This window comes from Colias eurytheme, chromosome 30, assembly GCF_061535395.1.
Source record: "Colias eurytheme isolate Ceu_HAF_F1 chromosome 30, ilColEury1 Martin Lab GWU primary, whole genome shotgun sequence".
Lineage (NCBI taxonomy): Eukaryota > Metazoa > Arthropoda > Insecta > Lepidoptera > Pieridae > Colias > Colias eurytheme.
Window position 1 is genome coordinate 1686870 of NC_143009.1, and position 23653 is coordinate 1710522.

At 33.0% G+C, this 23653-nt stretch overlaps 1 protein-coding gene across 1 annotated transcript in view; it reads left to right on the top strand.

The window, feature by feature from the left end:
• Positions 1-23653, top strand: part of LOC149895699 (scavenger receptor class B member 1-like) — a 49204-nt gene that overhangs the window by 10620 nt on the left and 14931 nt on the right. Inside the window, exons 2-9 of the mRNA XM_090118641.1 lie at positions 4577-4668; positions 5198-5361; positions 7996-8134; positions 8551-8663; positions 9021-9120; positions 9332-9459; positions 11920-12040; positions 12999-13149. Coding sequence (XP_089974767.1) covers positions 4577-4668; positions 5198-5361; positions 7996-8134; positions 8551-8663; positions 9021-9120; positions 9332-9459; positions 11920-12040; positions 12999-13149 — 1008 coding nt within the window. The remainder of the gene's footprint in view (positions 1-4576; positions 4669-5197; positions 5362-7995; positions 8135-8550; positions 8664-9020; positions 9121-9331; positions 9460-11919; positions 12041-12998; positions 13150-23653) is intronic.

The window sequence follows — 23653 nt, forward strand, 5'->3', positions numbered from 1 at the left end:
TATACTGCTACAGAGTACAAAAAAATAAAACACTATTTAAGTAATAATAGTTTAAAAAAACTAAAAAACACGCTTTTAGTTCGGTTTTCTATAAAACGCGTGTTTTTTATTTTTTTTTAACTATTATTTATTTTATCAAATTAGTGTATTGTCATCGGCCCTAAATAAATCTACAAAGTTTGAACGAAATCTGGCCGTTTAAAGTGGGTCAAAATCGCGCCCAAAGAAGTCGGTTACAAACATACAGGTGAAGCTAATAGCGTGTAAAAAGGAATGTTTTCTTTTGTTTTTTACACCTCATTCATTAAAAATATTTAAGGATGTCTTGGAAACGGAATCCCTTAAAAAATATTAAGTTTATTGTCCTGAAAATAAGATTTTACATTACAGTGCAATAAAAAAGTATAAGAAGTGTTAGAATGTAATTTTGAATGGAATTCAATTGGGGATGGAACAGCGAATTACGATCGCATCCTAAAAAATTCACACAAAATGAAAAACCAAAAAAAATGGTTTTATTGTAAGTGACGACGCGGTTGGCGCAGTGGTAAAGTAACTGCCTACTGAGCCGACGGTCCCGGGTTCGATCGCCGGTCAGGGCAAATATTTGTGTGATGAACTCAATTATTTGTTCTTGGGTCTGGGTGTTATTATCTATATATGTATTTATAATATTATATTTATCGTCGCCTAGTACCCACAACACAAGCCTTAATTGAGCTTACTGTGGGACTAGGTCGATTTGTGTAATAATGTCCTATAATATTTATTTATTTATTTATTTATTTATAATAATCTAAATTCTTTCTATTGTTAAGTACTAGTTATATTTTGTTTACACCACAGAACTAGGTATATCGATATAGTTCTGTCGTTTACACCAATTATTATATCCGTCTATAGTATTATATTATTATCTGTGCGTCTACTAATTGCCATTGTCCATAACCTTCATAAACATTAATTGAAGCTTTAAATCGTTTGATTTTGCTAGTCACATTGGCTTTAACCGACTGCGCGGGAAAAAAAGTGTGTTTTTCGTCTGCTTCCAAAAGTCATATTTAGCTAGACGGAATTAAGGGTTTTCCTTTGACTAAAAGTACAAGGAAATCTAGTTTAAAATAAAAAATGTTGTGTGGTTTTATGAAACCACGGTAACAGTGAAACTGTTCGAACGGTTCCGAACACTGCTTTGTGTAGCGCATGTCGCGTGTCGGTCTACCTACTCGGCAAGTAAAAAAAGTAGGTATACCTACTCGGCAGCCGTGATACACGCGACATGCGCTACACAGACCAAAAAGTTTGAGACGATGTAATAAAAGTTTCACTTTAAAAAGTATAAATTTGAACATTGTTAAGGAGCCCAAAGGCTATCACTTATATTACAGTTAAAATAAAATTAGGCACTTACCCCCGGCCTTATTTAGTAGTTAAAAACAAATATACGTACCTGCATTTAAATTAAAAATCTCATACGTAATACTTCATTCATGAAAATTAAATTGAATATATTTTCAATACAAAACATTACTAACAATGAAAATAATACACGTTTTCTACAACTGACCCTTGACCATAGATAAGATATGATAGTAGAGCTTTGACATACCGCTATAGTTATATTTTAACCGTTTTAAAACAGTTTTAATGGTTTTTTGTTTGTCTGTGTATAGCTCAAGAACGGGTGATTCGATTTGATAAAAAAATAAATTATTTTGCTTAGCTATGGACCAAATTAAAATATAAAAAATACTTTATATGTCTTCCTTCCTACTAATATTTTAAATGCGAAAGTTTGTGAGGATGGATGTATGTATGTATGTTAATCTTTCACACAAATACTACTGAACCGTTTATAATAAAATATTAGCACACATATAGAGGGTAACTTGGATTAACACATAGGATAGGTTTTATCCCGTAAATCCTACTGGAACGGGAACTATGCGGGTTTTTCTTTGAAGACCGCTAGTAAATATGTAAAAATTAATCGATTACAATGAAATTTGGCATGTAGGTAGCTGAAGACCAAGAATAAGATATAGGCTAAGCTATTTTTTATCCTTGAAATCCCACTGGAACGGGATCGATGCCGGTTCTTCTACGAAAACGCGGGCGAAGCCGCGGGCGGAAATGTGTCAACAAACATGTGTCAACAATATTGTTATTTAGATTTCTATGCAGGAACTACTGGTCCGATTTGAAAAATTCTTATACTCTCTATTAGATAGTCCATTTATCGAGGAAGGTTAGGCTATACATATATCATCACGCTAAGACCAACAGGAGCGGAGCCACGCGGGTGAAACCGCGAAGAGTAGTCTTATATTATTGTATTATAGTACGAAACATTGTATTGTTATTGTTTTGATTGTTTTATGTATTTTATATTATTTATGTATACCTATAAACTTAATTTTAATTTAGAACATTAGGTAACATTATGATTTAAAAACCTCATACTATTTATTTAAATATGCACTATTAAATGATATTTTATTGATGATATTTTATTTCTGATATCCTTATCAAAAATCAAAACATAAACTTTGAGTTGTTTCGATTTTTTGATGAGAATTTTAAATGAATTGCCTTATCCGGACAAATTTCCACTACGATTCGATTCTAGGCATATTTTAATAGTAATAATTTATCAAAAATTGCACTTGACTCTCCGTTGCTCTAACGAAGATAACAATAAAACAAATAAGGGATAATTTTGTTGGAATATTTATCAGGGTCAGTTTTTTACTCAACTGATAAGTGGTCAGGCGATAATTGTTTATAAATATAACTATTGTAGATAACAGTTAAGTTTTATGTAGGATGGGTTATGCGAATAGTATTATTATAATTAAAGATTGGAATATTACTTCCTTATGAGATTTTATAGATCGATTGCCATTTTAATTCTATTTGAGTTAAGCTTTTAGTGAGCCTACCACTTACTGATAATAATTTGTCCGATGATTATAAAACTATCATATTATTAACCTACATAAGTCAGTTATAGGCCGGGAGATACTGACACAAAATTTCGGGTCATTTGTAACAGGATGGCGGTTCTACAGGGGTCTTAGTACGCAATGACAAAAAGAAAAATGATGGACAGAACGCTGGTACCGGCGGACTAGTCGTGTGGGCGTTAGTCGATCTCGTCGGATAAATAGCGAAAGTCAAACGATTTGTAACACAAAAATTTTAAAATTTACCAATAGCCCATAAAAAAGATGTAAGCTGTTACAAATGACCCGAAATTTTGTGTCAGTATCTCCCGGCCTATTAGTACCTTCAAATAATTAGATATCCCTCGTTGAAAATGTCAAAGCCGCTCCTATAGTTTCAGAGCTTATTCATTACCATACACAGAGTTTTCTGATTATTCTATACTAGCCTTCTGCCCGCGGCTTCGCCCGCGTTTTCAAAGAAAAAGTCCCATAGTTCCCGTTCCCTTGGGATTTCCGGGATAAAACCTATCCTATGTGTTAATCCAAGTTACCCTCTATATGTGTGCTTAATTTCATTGTAATCGGTTCAGTAGTATTTGCGTGAAAGAGTAACAAACACACACATATACATCCTCACAAACTTTCGCATTTATGATATTAGTAGGATGTCTATGTTGAATCTGCTATTTGATTGAATGACTAGCGCGTTCATTGATTGACGACATTTTTGAATGACTAAGGACAAGTCAAGTTTGAAGTTTTTCAATAACTTTGGATAAAGGGGTCGGTTAGGTTAGGTTCGTTGTTTTTTAACTACACAGAAATAGGAGCCCTGTTCGAAAAAGTAAATTCTGAGCAGTGAGCAAAGTCGTCATTAAATTCACGCGGTACTCATTCAATCAAATAGCAGATTCAACCAGATGACGACGCAATATCTATATATACTTGTAAGACCGGAAAATAACTAACGACATCATCAATGATATTGTTTATGACTACCTAGTTAAAGGTGGCCCAAATGCTCCAAGCTCGCTGTGGCTCAATAAAAATTAGCGTCAGTTTCCACTACATACCTATGAAGTATGATTACTGCGTGTTATATATCTTTAAAAAAACCCTTTATAACATTAGGAAATTAAGATTTATAAAATCACTACATAGTATAAAACAAAGTCGCCTTTTCCGTCCCTTTGTATGCTTAAATCTTTAAAACTACGCAACGGATTTTGATGCGGTTTTTTTTAATAGAGTGATTCAAGAGGAAGGTTTTAGTATATTATTTATTAGGTTTTAGACAAAGCGGGCGAAGCCGCGGGTGGTAAGCTAGTTAGGAATATATTGACGAATATAGGACCTATAGACCATTTCTCTATGTTTTTTAGACTAATTTTATATTACCTACATGATGTTATTTTGAAATCTATATTTAAACGCAGGCTATAGCTTTTAAAGTGAAACTTTTATTACATCGTCTCAAACTTTTTGGTCTGTGTAGCGCATGTCGCGTGTATCGCGGCTGCCGAGTAGGTATACCTACTCGGCAGCCGACCGACACGCGAAAACCACACAACTTTTTTTCTATTCTTAAAGAAATAACATACTTTTAGAAGTGTTTTTCTTTGTTACAGTAATAACAGTGTTATCAGCGACTTTCGTTCTCAGTCTATTGGGCACGATATTCTTCTGTTTCACTGACACAATCAATGATGCTATTATATCGGTAAGTTTTAGTATTTATTTATAAATAATTATCGAAAAAAATCTCAAGTAGTTATAAATGTAAAACTTTGTTTATTTATCTATACTAATATTATAAAGAGGAAAGGTTTGTAATTATGTATGTATGTATGGTTTTCAGTTTTCACGCATAAACTAATGGACCGATTTCAAAAATTCTTTCACCATTAGAAAGCTGCATCTTCACTGAGCAACATAGGCTAAATTGCATTTTCAAAAAAATTTGAGATCCTACCAAAAATGCAATAATGTAACCCAAGGTGTAAAATTTTTTAAAGTTAGTAATAAATATTTGAGGACCATCAAATCGTGTTGATTTGATGGTTCTCAAATATTTATTACTATCTAAAATATTTATACTTTATCCTTGTTACCTCTGTTAGCTACCACAATCGAGAGTTTCGTACAGGAAATTATTGGGCGTCTCATTAAAATTGATAGTAATCACTTGCAAAAATGGGCGTAGGATCCTGGATTATTCTTGTCATTTATTATTTTAATTTTCTTCCCAGAACATGGCAATTCGTAACAACTCGATAGCTTATTCAATGTGGAGGAGGCCTACAGTAAAACCTCTGATGAAGGTCCACCTTTTTAATTATTCCAATTGGCAAAGGGTCAGAGATGGTCTGGATGAAAAACTGCATCTGGATGATGTTGGACCTTACGTGTATTCGTAAGTATTAGCTTATATTAGCACCTGTATGTTTGTATGTAACCGACATCTTTAGACTCGAATTTGACCCATTTTTAACGGACATTCAAACTTTGGACACTTAAAATTGCATGAACAAAAATGCGTAAAATCCTAAATTAAAATGTATTTTTTTATGTTTCGCAAATAATTTTGTACTGCTGCAGCTGTGTGATTCAGATTTACCCTGCTATAGAAGTTTAACTTTTCGATTATTCTTAGGTCCATGCATTTGATTAAATTTGATACCGCGTATATAATAAAACTATACAATGACAATCGTAAATTTAGAAAAATACAATATTTAACCAAAAGTAGTTTTTTTTCACCCAGAAATAATGTTGCGTTCTAATGCTGAAAGAATTTCAAATTATAAAATCTATAAAACATTTTTCTGAAGAATACAAGTACAAACATACAAATCTTTCCTCTTTATCATACGAGTGTATTAACCGTAATCAAAATGCAATGCCCTATTGAAAATTAAATATCATTATCTCAAAAGGTGACACTGAATATTATAAATTAATTAACACAATCGCCTCTCTGTTTTTGTTAATTTTTGTTTACATCATGAATCGTGATTAAGAATCATTTTGTTTTATATTCAGTTAACTTTCCATATATTTTCGACGTATTATAAACATATTGCGTACAAATACAATTATTGTAAACAACTTTTTAAACTGTATGGGTAAACTTTTTATAGGTATATTTTTTACTGTAGTAGTTTGATAAACTGAATTTGATATTTATGGTTTTATGGCATTCAAATGCTTTATAAAAAAAACAAAAAAAAAAAAAACTTAAAACTTTATATAAATTTAAAAAGAATAGAATAAATTCGATCGCTCTGGCGCGGCGGGTCACGGGTGGCAGAGTTGGTCAAGCGTTCTCCCCGGATTGGCGGGAAAGGATGCGGGTTCGAGTCCCGCCTCGTGATCGAATTTTTTCTATCCTATCCTCCTACTAATATTATAAATGCGAGAGTTTGTGAGGGTGTGTGTGTGTTTGTTACTCTTTTACGCAAATTCTACTGAACCGATTACAATGAAATTTAGCACACACTTAGAGGGTAACTTGGGTTAGTGTTTATTCCGAAAATCGCGCGGGAACGGGAATTATGCGGGTTTTCCTTTGACTACGCGGGCGAAGCTACGAGCGAAATGCTAGTATGTGTACAATAGCGAACTTTATCTCCCGTACAAAATGTACTTATTATTTAATTAGCAAATATGATTACTTATTAAAACTCATTACGACATTGTACCTATACCTAGACTAGAATCTAGATATATCGTGACGTTTTAATACTAGATACATACTAAGGTCAAAGTGGCGTTAAGATAGTCATTCGTAGAAAGAGGCGTGCCATTCATGTTTTGTATACCTCTTAATTATACGCTCAATTAAGGCGAATACACTAGGTTTCCGCCCGCGGCTTCGCCCGCGCAGTCAAAGAAAAACCCGCATAGTTCCCGTTCCCGTGGAATTTCCGGGATTGCGTCATTTTCCCGGGATAAAAAGTAGCCTATGTCCTTTCTCGAGTATCAAAATATCTCCATACCAAATTTCATGAAAATTGGTTCAGTGGTTTAGGTGTGATTGAGTAACAGACAGACAGATAGAGTTACTTTCGCATTTATAATATTAGTATGGATTGAGCAAAATTAACTAGTTAGCATTCAAACGCGAATAAGATCTAACAGGTATGTAGGTATGTATTGTTATTACGTAGGTCTTGCGCTTTCACGGACAAACTACAGTTTCGACTAAAATGAAATTTGGAAAGAAAATATGTAGTTGAAGAACCAGGGTCAAACATAGGCGTTTTCAAAAATGAACCCATAAAGTTTTGAAATAGGGATACATATTTTAGCCCGTGGCTTTGTCCACAGGCTAAAGCGAGAGATATCTTTTTGTATTATGTACCAGATTTCAGCCCGTAGCTTCGCCCGCATAGTTCCTGTTCCTGTGGGATTTCCAGGATAAAACGAGAGAGATAGCCTATGTTTATTCTGAGTCTTTAGCTACCTAGTACCTACATAGTACATACCAAATTTCATTGTAATCAGTTCAGTAGTAGTTCATCATCCATCCTCACAAACTTTCGCATTTATAACATTAGTAATCTTACTAATTGGATTTAAAAACTAATTGGATTTTGAAGCAGGATTTGTATCCGCGGCTTTCGCTTTTTTTATTTCTAGGAACTTAAATCAAATAAAATAAAATAAAAAGATTTTGTGGCAATCAAATAAAAATAATAATAGTTAAAAAAAACTAAAAAACACGCTTTTTACAGAAAACTGAACTAAAAAATAGAAAATTTTATCAAATTAGTGTATTGTCATCGGTCCTCAATAAATCTACAAAGTTTGAACGAAATCTGGCCGTTTAAAGTGGGTCAAAATCGCACCCAAAGAAGTCGGTTACAAACATACAGGTGAAGCTAATACATATAAAGCGTGTAATAAAAAGCGAAAGCCGCGGATACAAATCCTGCTTCAAAATCCTATTTTTTCTTCTTCTTTCTTCTAATCAAATACTTATAAAACGTAATTAAAGTTATTCACATTATTTTTTAATTAATAATATAGAATTAAATTGTTACAGACAGCAGTTAGAAAGAGTGAACATCAAGTTTGAAGGAGACCTTCTAACATATCAAGAGAGGAATAATTTTCAGTTCCTCCCTGAAAAAAGTACAGGGGCTCATTTTGACCAAGTTTTTGTGCCAAATCTACCTTTGCTGGTAAGTTTGTATTATTATAAACTAGACGTTTTCATAACTTATAAAAACATGAAAAATTTAAACGTGGTCGAAAAAAAAATCTACTTTTTTTATTATTTATTTCAATATGAATTGAATATTGAAACGGGGTCGAAAAGACATCGAATTAAAAAAAAATGTCGTAAATTGCTCTTCTTGCCAACTAATCTAAATAAAAAACTAAATAAACTACCAGAGGGTTAGTTAGGGGAAGTTTCCACGAGTGTGGAAAAATGACAAGAAAATGGACCAGTAGTTCCTGAGATTCAATTCGTTCAAACAAAAAAACTCTTCAGCTACATAATATTAGTATAGATGTTATACCATTTGGAACTAAAATTCAACAGGGGAATGCTATTAACTATTAAAATATGACGTATTTATTATTTCTTTTTCAGGGTGTAGTCGCAAAATCTGTAAGTTTACAATATTTTGGACAAATAGCGCTTAAAACAACGCTATCCACTTTTGCCAACCATAAAGACGCCTTCTTGAAGTTGCCAGTACAAAGGTATGTTTGTTTTTGTGTTCTGTATCGATTTCCAGAATCTATATACAAATAATAAAATCGTAGGAAATTCAAAACTGTAAATTTATAAATATTTTTTTGAATAATACTTGGGGCGTGATCTACAGTCAATATCGAAGCCAAAATATTTTTTTGTCGCTTTGTCTGTATGTATGACCGGGCTAAACTCAAAAAGTACTGCATGGATTTACTTTAAATTTTGAACAAAATTACAGGTCGGGTCAATTGATATAGGCTATTCATATATCATCACGCTTATCCTGAGATGAGCGCGTTCAAACAAACAAACTCTTCTATAGAATTTTTCCTATATATTTACAAATAAATGTTATTTTTCAGGTTTCTATGGGGATATGATGATAGTATAATAGATTTAGCCAAACCAGTCCTCAGTTTACAAGGACAATTAAACTTTGACAAATTTGGCCTTCTTGTAACTGTAAGTATCTGTTGTTGTTGAATATTGTTTTCTAGAAATTTAGAACAATTGTTATTTTCCTATGACACAATCAATTATGCCTTGAAAAGTGACTTTAAAGTTAATAAAGCAACTTTTAACATACCATTTTTTGCGAAAATAAAATAGTTTGATTTTCGTTTGAGTTTAAATTTGAGTTTGGTTTTGAGTTTAAACTCAATTTTCTTTACAGAAAAACGGCACAGTATCCGACAGGCTGACAATAAACACAGGGGAAAATGATAAAGACAAAATGAATATTCTGGAAAAACTCAACGGCGATAGACAACTCAAGCACTGGGGAAGCACCGAATGCAATAGGTCAGTGACATGTTCTAGATGTTTCTAGAAGCTTCTAGAATAGACTAGAATAGCTTGAATAGCCTATAGGAAATATTGGAAAAATCCCTACTTAATACATGCGAAAGTAAATCTGTCTGTCTCCCTGTTACGCTTTCCCGCTTAAACCTCTCAACCGATTTTGATGAAATTTGGCACAGAAAATCTTAAGACCCTGAGAAAGAACATAGGCTACCTTTTATTGCGAAATATGTACCACGGGCGAAGCCGGGGCGGATCGGACCGCGACCGAAATTTCATCAAAATCAGTCCAGTAGTTTAAGCGTGAAAACCATACATACAAACATACATACACACATACATAATTTCAAACCTTTCCTCTTTATAATATTAGTATAGATTTAGCAATTAGGGGTAGGTACTAAAGGGGTACTCGATTCGATTTTGGATGAAGTGGAAATATTGTGTAACAGTAAGAATCTCAAGTAAGTGATTGTCGATTTTATCATCTTATGTCTTCCCTTAACATAAGCGGAATGGACAGTTTACATACCTATCTATACTAATATTATAAAGCTGAAGAGTTTGTTTGTTTGAACGCGCTAATCTCGGGAACCTGGTCCGATTTGAAAAATTCTTTCGGTGTTAGATAGCTCATTTATCGAGGAAGGCTATAGGCTATCATCACGCTACGACCAACAGGAGTGGAGCCACGGGGGTGAAACCGCGAGCAGCTAGTAGGTCATATTTTAATTTTAATCCATGAATATATTTTAGTTCAATCTTAACATCAAACATGTAATTAAGAAATAAAGGACTTTTAAACAAATTGTAACATTATTTGTTTAATCAAACGCAAGAAACAATGCGACGTATAAACATATTATTCCACTTGTAATTTATGACTGTAAATCAGCTGTAGACGATCATTGACCCTACACTTAATAAAAGAATGCGCAAGCAATATATTATCAAAATGTCCTAAATGAGACACTTGTAAAACTGTATTACAAATGGCTTATAAATATTATGTAATGCGAACAGATTTCAATAGTGTAAGTTTTAGGGTTCCGTACCGAAAAGGTAAAACGGGACCCAATTACTGAGACTTCGTGGTGTGTCTGTCTGTCTGACTGTCTCCAGGCTGTATCTCATAAACAGTGATAGCTAGAAAGCTGAAATTTTCCACAAATGATGTATTTCCGTTGCCGCTATAACAACAAATACTAAAAATTAAAAAATATATGTATTAAGAATTATTAAGCCGGTTTTTTATTTTTATTACATTCAATCTCAAAAACGACTGAGCCAATTTTGATAATATTTTCACCAGAAGATAGCTACATAGTTCCTGCACAACATAAGGAACATTAGTTTATATTCCACGCAGTCGGATAGTTTCCCATAGTACATGTTACTATCGGAAACTATCCGACTGCGTGGAACTTAATTTTTTACGTCAATATTATCGAAAACAAATAAAAAACAATAAAAATTTCTCATTGGTTCACTAAAATTTAATGTTTATATTCAAAAGTTTATCTCTATGTGATACTCTGAATCAACAAATATAAATTTTTAATAACATTCGAGAAATTGTTTATAATAATTATTTTTATATATAAAAATGAATCGCAAAATGTGTTGGTAAGCGCATAACTCGAGAACGGCTGAACCGATTTCGATAATTCTTTTTTTATTATATTCCTTGAAGTACGAGGATGTTTTTTATGTAGAGAAAACGTAAATATGTACCACGGGCGAAGCCGGGGCGGACCGCTAGTCAACAAATATAAATGTTTAATAACATTCGAGATATTGTTTATAATAATTATTTCTTTGGATTGTGTAATAAAGTTACCTAGATTCAATTTTAAAGTATTTTGTAGTTTCACGATAAATAAATATTTAAAGTTACTCCAAAATGAATATTACCTACCCATACTTACAAATATAAGCTACTTGACCATAAAAGTACCCTCAAATTTGATATAACCGATTGTTATATTTACCTAAACAACATACAATTAGTTCTATGTAGCCAAGTATGTAGCATTACCTATCAGATAATATGACAAGGAATCGGGTCCCCTCGATTCGACATTTTTCAATATTTTTTACCCTAATAAGTTATCCTAATGCAAGCGGTGCAAAATCTACAAAGCCAAATAACATTAGCTTCGTGCAGCCCTTTATCAGTTACTAGCTTTGCTCCGCGGTTTTACCCGCAGTGCTCCGCTCTTGTTGGTCTTAGCGAGATGATAAATAGCCTATAGCCTTCCTCGATAAATGGGCTATCAAACACCGAAAGAATTTTTCAAATCGGACTAGTAGTTCCCGAGATTAGCGCGTTCAAACAAACAAACACTCTTCAGCTTTATAATATTAGTATAGATAAGCGGTGTAACTAACACGTTTTTTTTTTCAATTAAAATACATTAAAGTTATGAATTATATATAGAAAAACGTTTTTTTTTACAGAATAGATGCGTCAGACGGAACGATATTCCCGCCCTCCATGTTGGATAAGAAAGACACACTACATGTGTTCTACGCGAACCTTTGCAGACGACTACCCTTCAATTATGTTAAGGATGTTGAGGTAAGAATTATATTGACTAGCTGCTCCGCGCGGTTTCACCCCCGTGGCTCCTCACCTATTGGTCGTAGCGTGATGATTTATAGTCTATAGCCTTCCTCGATAAATGAGCTATCTAACACTGAAAGAATTTTTCAAATCGGACCAGTAGTTCCCGAGATTAGCGCGTTCAAACAAACAAACAAACTCTTCAGCTTTATAATATTATTATATAGATTATTTTAGTTACTGCCCTAGCAAACGTTGTTTCCCTATTGCCCCTTTTTAATGTTTTCGCTTAATTAAGGCACAATACGTAATTTACTTATTATTGAAATAGAAAAACAAGACTCATCCAGAAGATGCAGATCATAGTTTATTAGTAAATACTAAATAGCATATGTATTAAAAATGTTGTTATGTCAAGTTAAAATTACTGTAAAAAGCATGGTTAAAAACGTATTAATAATCTTTTAAAAAGAGTGCAAAAATTAATGTAAAAACCGCATGTTCTGATATTATGTTGAAAGCGTTTTGAAAATCATTTTGCAATCCTTGTCAAAAGCTTGTTAAAAATGTGTAAGAACGTCTTAAATAGCGCGCTACAAAGCAAGTTAGAAGCATTTTAGAAAGCCTAGTATCAGTTGTGCTTAAAAACTGGTTCAAAGCATACATAAAAGCTCGGTAAAAGCACAATATACAGATACAACCAATAGGGAAACTTCATACACGCTCGAAATGGCTCACACACACAAACAAGTGTGTTTACGAGAATCGTAAGGGTATTATCACAATTGACGGATATAAGAATACCCTTGCGATTCTCGTAAACACGCTTGCTTGTGTGCGTGAGCCATTTCGAAAGTGTTGTATGAAGTTTCCCTACTGGATGTATCCGTATATTGTGGTAAAAGCGTATTAAAAAGAAAGTTAAAAGCGATTTAAAGCATATTATAGGGGTGTTAAAAAAACTGTCCTTCAGATAGCAGACGGCATCCAACTCCTCCGCTACAGTATGCCGGACACAGTGTTCGACGACCCTGCGCACTTTCCGCCGAACCAATGTTATTGCGAAATTGATACTGGCGAGTGTCCACCGAGAGGGGTTATTAATGTTACTGCTTGTGCTATGGGTGAGTTGTTTTTTAATTATTGTTATGGATGGAGTTATATTGTGTGTTTAAAAAAAACTTTTTTTTTTAAATCGCTGGTAATTTTAAACATGATTGAACCACAAAACAATTCAAACACAGTCTAACTTTAAACGGGATCTGTCACTTCACTACATAGTATAAAACAAAGTCGCTTTCCCTGTCCCTATGTCCCTATGTCCCTTTGTACGCTTAAATCTTTGAAACTACGCAACGGATTTTGATGCGGTTTTTTTTAATAGATAGAGTGATTCAAGAGGAAGGTTTATATGTATAATAACATCCATTAAATAGTGGAGAAGTATTGTTATTTTTGAGGTTTCTAATGTGATGTCGTAAAAAAGTACATTTTTTCCGCTTACATTGCAAACGCAGGCTGAACCCTACGAGTTTTATCAAAATAATGTACTAAGTATTATACACATTGAAAAGGTCTATAGAAAAGTCCGCGATGGTATATGTCTATCTCTTATGGATAAACCACAATAACTTTTTTTTGTCATTTACTTTTTACGACAAATAATGGCTAATTTTCGATGCGATTTTAACCAATACAGCATTAATCCTTAACCAATTAAATACCTTGAATACATTGTTCATCTATACATATAATAAAATCGTAGGAAAGTCAAAACTGTACATTGAATATTTTTTTAAAAGAATACATATTCCATGATCTATAATCGATATAGAAGCCAAAAATATAGTTTTTAGAATTTTTGTCTGTTTGTCTGTTTGTCTGTTTGTCTGTTTGTCTGTTTGTCTGTTTGTCTGTATGTTTGTCCGAGCTAATCTCGAAAAGTACTGCATAGATTGACTTCAAATTTTGCATGAATATTACTAACAGGTCGAGTGAGGTTTTTTTAAACATATTATCATGCTATCACCTCCGGGGGAGGAGCTGTGAACCTTTACTTTTCTTACGTATTCCGTGTACTACAACAGCGTACAATCTAAAGACTCATGTTTAAATGTTGTTTTTGAGTAAGCCATGCTATTATCTAGCTTTACACTATAAAAACTACGTCATTTACGTAATTTGGGCAGAGAAACTGTTTAATGAATCTTAGTACTATAAAGACAAATTTGATTCAGCGCCATCTATGAGATTTCGTAAAAATCAAATCAATTTACATGTTAACACTACTGAACACAATGTTAAAAATTAATAATTTAAATATAATTATGTTATTTATTTATTTAACTCTTTAACCCATAATAAATCTTCCCTTCCCTATAAGGTGCGCTTATAATTCGTGTGAATATACTACATTTTTAAAAGTGAGGGTAGATGTATATTATTTTAAGTCAAACTAGACACCATTACAGTTAATCTAATATTGATTGTGTTCATTGGTTACATTTTTAAAAATCTTCGTGTTTTAATAATTCGATCACGAGGCGGGACTCTAATACAAAAAGGTTAGTTCGTTGATAATTATTATTCCTTCATCATTTACATGTTGTTAGTAAAAATATACTTTGACTGTTAATACTTTTGTTCAGTATTTATCTGTATGATTATTGCTTGGTAATTAATATATTTTCATGTCGTATACCTAATTATAAACATAAGTGTGATGTGAAACTAGCTGGATTTATTTTTACACACTCACAGTCTTATATTTTGTGTTAATGTTAAAATAGTATTAATAATAGTGTAAATCATAATATTTTTTCAAAGTAAAAAAATATTTCCTTTTTTCTGATGGTGTTGCCATCGAATTAAACCGCGCTGTCGTTTCGTTCACAAAAAGTCATGTTATTAGGACCGAATATGTAGCCGCCTCAACTTACGGAAACGAGAGCAACCTGCGTTGTCTGTTAGTTATTGTATAGTCGAATTTAACGTTACATGGAAATTGGAATCTAAATATATGTATACCTACTTATATTAAATCTGTAGAGGTCAATTCTGCACATGAAATATATTTCCTAAATAACTATTATTTTTCATATTCGTGAGCAGAGCAGCAACTCCATTTTTAAGCTTTCGTCGCGTGTGCGTTCGTAATGCGTGTATCTTAATTCTTAATGGTTAAAGCTACACAGAAATCAAGTATGAAAGAAATGTTCTCCATATTATATAAAAAATATCTCCCGACATCATAAATGTCTATCTTTTATGGTTGAGCTTAGGAGTTCAAAGCTTTCTGATTATATTTGTCTACTAGCTGTCCCCGCGACTTCTTTCGCGTGGAATAGTGACTATGGGACCTATGACCATGGGCTCAGGGTGGGGCAACAATAAAAAATCATTTTTATTTTCATGCTCCCACTCCCGCGCCCACTCGCACTCCCACGCCATATGCCACGTTCAGTCCCAATCCCACGCCCACGCCCACTCCCCTTCACAATTAGTACCTACCAGATCAAAGCCAGGGTAAGCGCCCCACCCAGCCCCACCGTGGCTACGCCCATGCTGAATTACTACTTAAGATAAATTATTAAAGAAAATCAAGAAATGAAATGCCTAACCTATACCAAATAGTTACTACATAATGTAATTAAAAATTATGATTAGTATATAATATCGAAAATCAAAAAAGAAATGCCTAACTAATTCTACGTAAAATTTCTTTTAAATTATGTCATATTATTTTTTAGGAACCAGGGGGGGGAGAGGAGCAAATTCTATTTCCTTCCTTTCTTAAACGGATGTTTTTAATAATCTATGGTGTAGCCTGCACTGATCAGCTTAATCGATACTCAGTTTTTATCAAATCCAGCAACAAATCCAAATTAGATCTGTCCTGTCTCACGCACGTAGGTAACTAAAGGCTGAAGAGAGAGAGAGCACGTAACTAAACCGTTTAGACGAAGAAAAGTGTATAGAAAAAGGAATAAATAATTTCATAAACTTCCCGACGATCTTTAAAAATAAATTATAACTTTCATTTTTTTCATTCCCACTTTTACCCCTATGTAGGTATAATAAGTGGATGAACCAATTTTGATACACTTTATCTAAGAACCAGCGTCGGAAAATATTCTGCCTAACAAAAAAAACCGCATCTAATTCGGTTTACCTGTTAGCCAGCTACGGTGCCATAGACAGACACACACACACACACACAGAAATACATAGCGGTCAAACACATAACACCAGTCTTTTTGCGTCGGGGGTTAAAAATATAATACGACATAATTTAAAGGACATTTTATGTGGAAAATTTACCTATACACCAGGGTAGATAATGTTTGAAACAAAAAAAAATCGCAGTAGGATGAAACCCATTAGAAAAGGATATGATAAAAATGTAAGGAAAAATAAATTACGGTCAATCGGAGTTCGGGAAGTGGGAGGGGGGGGGAGGTTTTAAGAGAAAAAAATGGTTTCTCTCGATTTCTCGATAATAATAACACCTGCTAATTTTTTTCTACATATTTTAATTGTACAGACATCACTTTTCCACAATTTTATTATATGTATTGCTTCACAAGCATTGGCAGACGACAAGCGCTTGTCGCCATCCGTCGCGATTTAAGGTGATTGCAACGATCTGTTCCCAGCCAATATCCCGCTAGATGGCGCTGAATTCTACATTTCTAGTTTATTTGAGTTTTTGCGTAATTGGAATAGTCATCAAACCTAGGAATAGTCATGGCGGTTACTGAATATTATATTTTATTGAAATATGTTATATCATTGCCTTAAAATCCACCCAATTCGGTAAAATTATGCGTTTTAACATCTGTCATTGCATACAGGGTCGTTTACACACACAGACGTATACAAAAATGATAAAGATTTAACTCTAGATGGCGTGAATGTAAAGCGCGTCACACACGGTGAAGATACTACCTATAATATTTTATCTAATCTAGTAATATTTTATATTACAGTATCTTAAGGTATCCGGTATCAGCGTTCTGACCATCATTTTTCTTTTTTCGCTGTAGAACCGCCATCCTGTTACAAATGACCCACAAAGGAGAATGACCACGGGTGGTATCGGTAAAATTTTAGTTGTGCCACGTATTCGTTATATTGTTAATTCCTATTTGTATTTATAATGATCATATGTATCAATATTAAGTCTTAATTATTAAACCGGATAAATTGAAATAATAGTAAAAGTAAAAGTTTTTCTTTTGAAACATGTATGACTACGTATGGAATCGGTAAAATACTAGTTGTGTCACGTGTTCGTGATATTGTTAATTCCTATTTGTATTTATAATGATCATATTTATCACTATTAAGTTGTAATTATACCGAATAAATAGAAATAAAAGTAAAAGTTTTGTTTTGACACATACCTATATCTATCTCTCTTGCAAACGTCATATGTCATAGTTTCTATTTGAAATGTCAAATGAATGTGTTCGACGCATTGTTCGATGTTATTTTGAAATAATGTTTAAATTACGATTTCACATTTGTCTTGTAAATTAAAATATTACCTATGTAATAAATGTAAAACTTAACGTTCATCGTTAGTTTAAACTCGATTAAGTAGTTTTTTGAAGTGTTGAATAAAACTATTGTTTTATTTTTATTGTCGCGAACTGCGGCTTATTTACATAAAAACTTTAATCATATATCTAAAAGTACTAACATCAAGCTTTAAATTGAGCTATATTTCATCTTGACACAATAAGTTTGATTGCGATACCAAGTGCCATAGTCACTTGGGCAATCTCCTGTGGTTTTCATTTTTCTGTATGGGTAGACAAAACTTCAAAACGCCACCTGCTACGGTTTATATTATTATGAACGATTAGCTTTCCGCCCGCATTTTCAAAAAAAACCCGTATAGTTCCCGTTCCCGTGGGGTTTCCGGGATAAAACCTATTCAATGTGTCCAAGTTACGTTCTATATGTGTGCTAAATTTCATTGTAATCGGTTCAGTAGTATTTGCGTGAAACACACACATACACATCCTCACAAACTTTCGCATTAGTAGGAAGTAGGATTGTTATAAAAATAAAAGTTATATTTGTTGGCGTAAACTATTTTATTGTAATTTTGGGAAATAAATAATGTCAAAATTGATTACCTACAATAAAACGCAGTTTTATTTTATTACCTACATTACACTATTGTTTTTTTTTTATCAAAACATGTATTTGAAGTAGCAAATATGATATTATGCTGATCCAAGCATTTTCACTCAAAACTAATATCACTAATGATTTGTAAAAGTAAATTATTTCAAAATACATTTCATAACCAACAAGTAAGAATAATTATTCATACAACAACAAATCAAAAACACTATTTACTATGGAAAAAAAACCAGGAAGGTGAAAAACATATTTACGATTTCGATAAAAATATTATTATGGTTTTGATCACAGACATATCTGTGGTTTTGATTTTAGCTACTAGTATCAGAAAGCTGCGTGTTCAATGCACGTCGGGGTCCCACAACTGTGGAGGAAGGAAGGTAGAATACCTCCATCGAATAAGTGAAGTTTCTCGACATACTCGATTTGCCGATTTGTCCGAAAGTTGTATATGTGCTCTGTAACGAAAAAATTTCACTAGCGCGATTCAGAGTGAGGTGTCGTACAATATACCTAATGAAGTTTTTCATCTTTTTATTTTACTGCAAATACAAAATAAAAATTAAACAATGGTAATGTAAATTCTAAACAAACTACTACCAAAATACAATTAGAACAAAAATCATTTGACTTGTTTATTTCACCCAGAGGCCAGAGGCGGCTCGTGACAAAATTGTATAGGTGTTCACTTGAAAATTGAAATAAAACAACGAAAATACAATAGCGTTCGGGATGATTTATTACAAAAAAATGAGCACCACATTTTATAAATGTCTATAACACTAAAAATTACAAAGTACAGGCTATTTCAAAACGAATTCAATGACTAGGTATCAATAATTAGTAAATCACCGAATTTGCATTCGCGAGCGTAGGTATTGGTCCGGGAGCCAGCAGCAGATTTTATGACCAAGTTCCTCTCAAGCGGTAATTAGTAAAATGCATCAAAGTATAGTATTATGAAGCCTCGTGAACGTCAGCTGGAGCTCGGTTGGGGGGAAGAGCGGTTGTAGCCTCCCGTATCAGCTGACGGTTTTTCCACCAAGATACAGCCAGCTGACATATATATTTATCCACAGTTACATATAAGCTATCATCAGGTAAATTTTTGTTTGAGAGGAAATAACGGAAAATAAATTTTTCTTTAAATTTAACTTTCATGTTCGAGACACCAGCTGACGTATAATACACCATGTTGTAACCAGCTGACTATTTTTTTTCGTTGAGATATTGGGTTAGCTACAATTTGACAAATTTTTAGCTGAGAGGAAATGAATGAATGAATGTATTTTTTTTCCTATGTGCGTGGGAGGCTCACCCCCCAACCGAGCGCCAGCTGACGTTCACGAGGCTTTATAATACTATACTCTCATGCGTCTGACGAATTATCTCTTGAGAGGAAATAGTTAACCAAATTTGCACCTGGCTCCCTAACCATATCCATAGTGTTTGTCACTGACGGTCACTGACCTCTATAACTTATAGTTATAGAGGTCAGTGGTGTTTGTTGTGTAAACATGTATGTATTTGAGTAGTTAGTAGCATATTATATTCTGAATTTCTGATCCATGCCTATTCACTCAAAACTAATAACACTAATGATTTGTAACAGTAAATTATTTCAATAGGTAGGTATTTGAACATTTCCCAACAAGACGTAAGAATAATTATTCGTAGGTATACAAGATACAATAACAAATCTAATACACTATTTATTATTTTATTATTTACTAGCGGTCCGCCCCGGCTTCGCCCGTGGTACATGTTTACGTTTTCTCTCCATAAGAAGTAATAGCTAGAGAGCTAGCGCAAAGCTACCTGTATGTATTTGACCAGACCTGGATTTTTGTGTGTTGATTCCCCTATACCTACTATACATGAGATGAGGAGTCACTAAGCCCAGAGTGGTGGACGGGGCGCGCGCTTAGGTAAGACAGGTGGAAATTTTTGGCGAACTTTGAAACCATTTGACCACGTCTGCCATTTTGATATTTGAAAATAGATTATTATTACTATCGGAAAATAACAATGGCAGACCATTATCACGCGGATAACATTCTGGCAGACACTTATGAAAGTGCTGAAAAAAATACAATTTTGAAAGTATTTGACCAGATCTGCCATTCATATATTTTATTTATTAGGGTCTTAAAAACTTATTTTCGAAACGGCAGACATTTTCATTGCGTACAGACTTCAGCAGACAACAAAACTTTACAGACTTCAGCAGTCAACAAGACTTAGCTTCTACATGGTCAGATGTATATATGTATTACGTTCCCTGACCTTACATCAATGATTTACTTTATTAATGTTTTTATGGTCATTTACATTTAATTTTGAAAACTATGGAATAAAATTTATAAATTTGATGATACAAAACTAAATATACATTTGTAAAGAATCTCAAATATAAAGTTGTGTTGCAAATAACAAATCATCATTTAAAAAATATTTAGTTTATTTCTTTATTTAAGAAACAATTAACAATTACAAAACAACATAAAAAAACACGCATGCATTTATTGAAATGTTCATTCATCATCACTATCGTATGGCGTTGTGTGACTCGTCTTCATAATCCATTGAATCGGATTCTGTAAAAGTAAAACGTAAATTATATAATAAAAGAAATGAGTCATTATAAACTTACCTAGTAAGGCAATGCCTTTGATGTCGCACGATGCCGCCGCGCCGCCAGTGTAGGTACTTCTGCTGCTACATGAAAATATGCTAGGGTTGCAACAAATGGGAAATAAAACAATTGTGATTATTACTATTATGATGTAATCATTTATTCATATTATGTACATTCAAAACAATTGCTATTATTAAATCTGATGTAATTATTTTTTCATAAATATATAATTATTATTAATTACATAATATATTGCACTGTGAAATATTTACGTATCACTTTATTTTTGATGTTCTTAATTGTCTTTTATAAAATTTAAGTGACGCATTCGCATTGGGATCAACAATCCGATAAGAAAAGAATGGAGACAACATATACATAGCTTTGATTTCAATTCTACAGATACAAAATATACAATCTATCTAAAATGATACAACGGATGTTTCCTGCGTTTTCTCGTCAAAATACCGAAACAACGTAATTATTGTATAGTAGTTGGGCGTGAAAGTAAAAAAACAAATGAAAAGTGTTTTCCATATGATTATTTATTAAATTTACGCGATTAAGAATAATTTCAACGATACAATTTAGTAACCGAGAATTCAGAGGATTAAAGAAAATACCTGCCTGATCATTTTATCAAACTCTAAAAGAATTATGGTTATTTCGCATCACTCGGTTTATTAGTTTGGTAATAATTATTAAAGGTAGTTACAACCCTAGCCATTGAGTCGAACGGTAGGCAACACAATATCGACTTTGTGCGGGTACATATGGTACATTTCTTCTTGCTGTGAAGCGTAATTATTATTATTAAGATTTTTTAGGCTATTTTGAATCAGCTGTTCTAATTTAATTCTAGAAATTTATTAAAACGTGATTTTTTTAAAAGTATATTATGAGTTTATAAATACCTCAACCAATAGTTATTGTGTCCTATCCTCATTTCTTTATATCTTGGTAGTTAACTAAAGTGTTAAATTTACATAACCTCAACAACAACATTTACACTGCCACTGCACTAAAACTAAACTAACTAGCTCTCTAGCTATAAGAACCATCCTCGTACTTCAAGGGATATAATAAAAAAAGAATTATCGAAATCGGTTCAGCCGTTCTCGAGTTATGCGCTTACCAACACATTTTGCGATTCATTTTTATATTAGACTAGCGGTCCGCCCCGGCTTCGCCCGTGGTACATGTTTACGTTTTCTCTACATAAGAACCATCCTCGTACTTCAAGGAATATAATAAAAAAAGAATTATCGAAATCGGTTCAGCCGTTCTCGAGTTATGCGCTTACCAACACATTTTGCGATTCATTTATATATATATACTAGCGGTCCGCCCCGGCTTCGCCCGTGGTACATAATATTTACGTTTTCTCTACATAAAAACCATCCTCGTACTTCAAGGAATATAATAAAAAAAGAATGATCGAAATCGGTTCAGCCGTTCTCGAGTTATGCGCTTACCAACACATTTTGCGATTCATTTTTATATATAAGAAGATAAGATTATGTGAAAATAACCAGGAAGGTGAAAAACATATTTACGAAAACATAGTAACATAATATGGCTGTCGCTACAATAATTATATTTCAATTTTATCTTTTTATACCTAGTAGAACTGGCCGACGAATAAAAAAAATCGTATTAGAATAAATACAATAAATTACGGAACAAAAAAAGGATTGTAACTGAATTAGGTATGTTTGTTTCTGGGCGCACCGTTTTCGACGACGCGACGCGCGACGTAAGCGTATAGGTATAGGTACCTACTTTGCTAAAACAAACTAATAAAATTGTGTGTCTGTCTGAAAATTCGGAAAAGCATATTTTGCAAGTTTGTAATTACTTTGATAGTTTACCGATTTATAATAATTGTAATTGTAATTGTATAATATATAATTTGCAATGTGGTGAAATTTCATAAAAATCACGGGCCAATTTTTTGTTTTGAATCCCACCGAAAATATAATTGCGTTATTAGAATAATTAATTACTATACCTACCCACGATCAATTATTACAATATAGTCTCAAATGCATACTAGAGAAATATTGCAATTTGATTCAATTAAAATGCATAGCATACAAAAATAAATTCACAACACAAGAAATTCCGCGCGCAAATCATAGCGCGTGTCAATGAAATCAAGAATGTTTTATATCAAGCCGACGCGGACGACGACGCGACGCCGAACAAAAGTACCTACGACGGACGACCACGCTTCGAGTTGCCAAACAACATGAGTAATAAATTGTTTACAAAAAAAACAAGTTTTCCATTTTTCTGTATGAGTAGACAGAACTTCAAAACGCCACCTGCTACGGTTTATATTATGAACGATTGTTATAAAAATAAAAGTTATATTTGTTGGTGTAAACTATTTTATTGATCAATAATTTTGGAATTTAAAATTGTCAACATTGATTACAATAAAACGCAGTTTTATTTTATTACACTATTGTTTTTTTATCAAAACATGTATTTGAAGTACCATATAATATTATGCTGATCCAAGCATTTTCACTCAAAACTTATATCACTAATGATTTGTAAAAGTAAATTATTTCAATATACATTTCATAACCAACATGTAAGAATAATTATTATTATTCTTACCTACAACAACAAACCTAAAACACTATTTACTATGGGAAAATAACCAGGAAGGTGAAAAACATATTATTATTTACGATTTCGACGCACTCGACTTTTAGTAAAATATAGTAGGGAAACATAATATTATGGTTTTGATTTTTGCTACTAGTATAAGAAAACTGCGTGTTCAAACTACTTGTTTGTCTGTCTGAAAATTCGGAAGTACT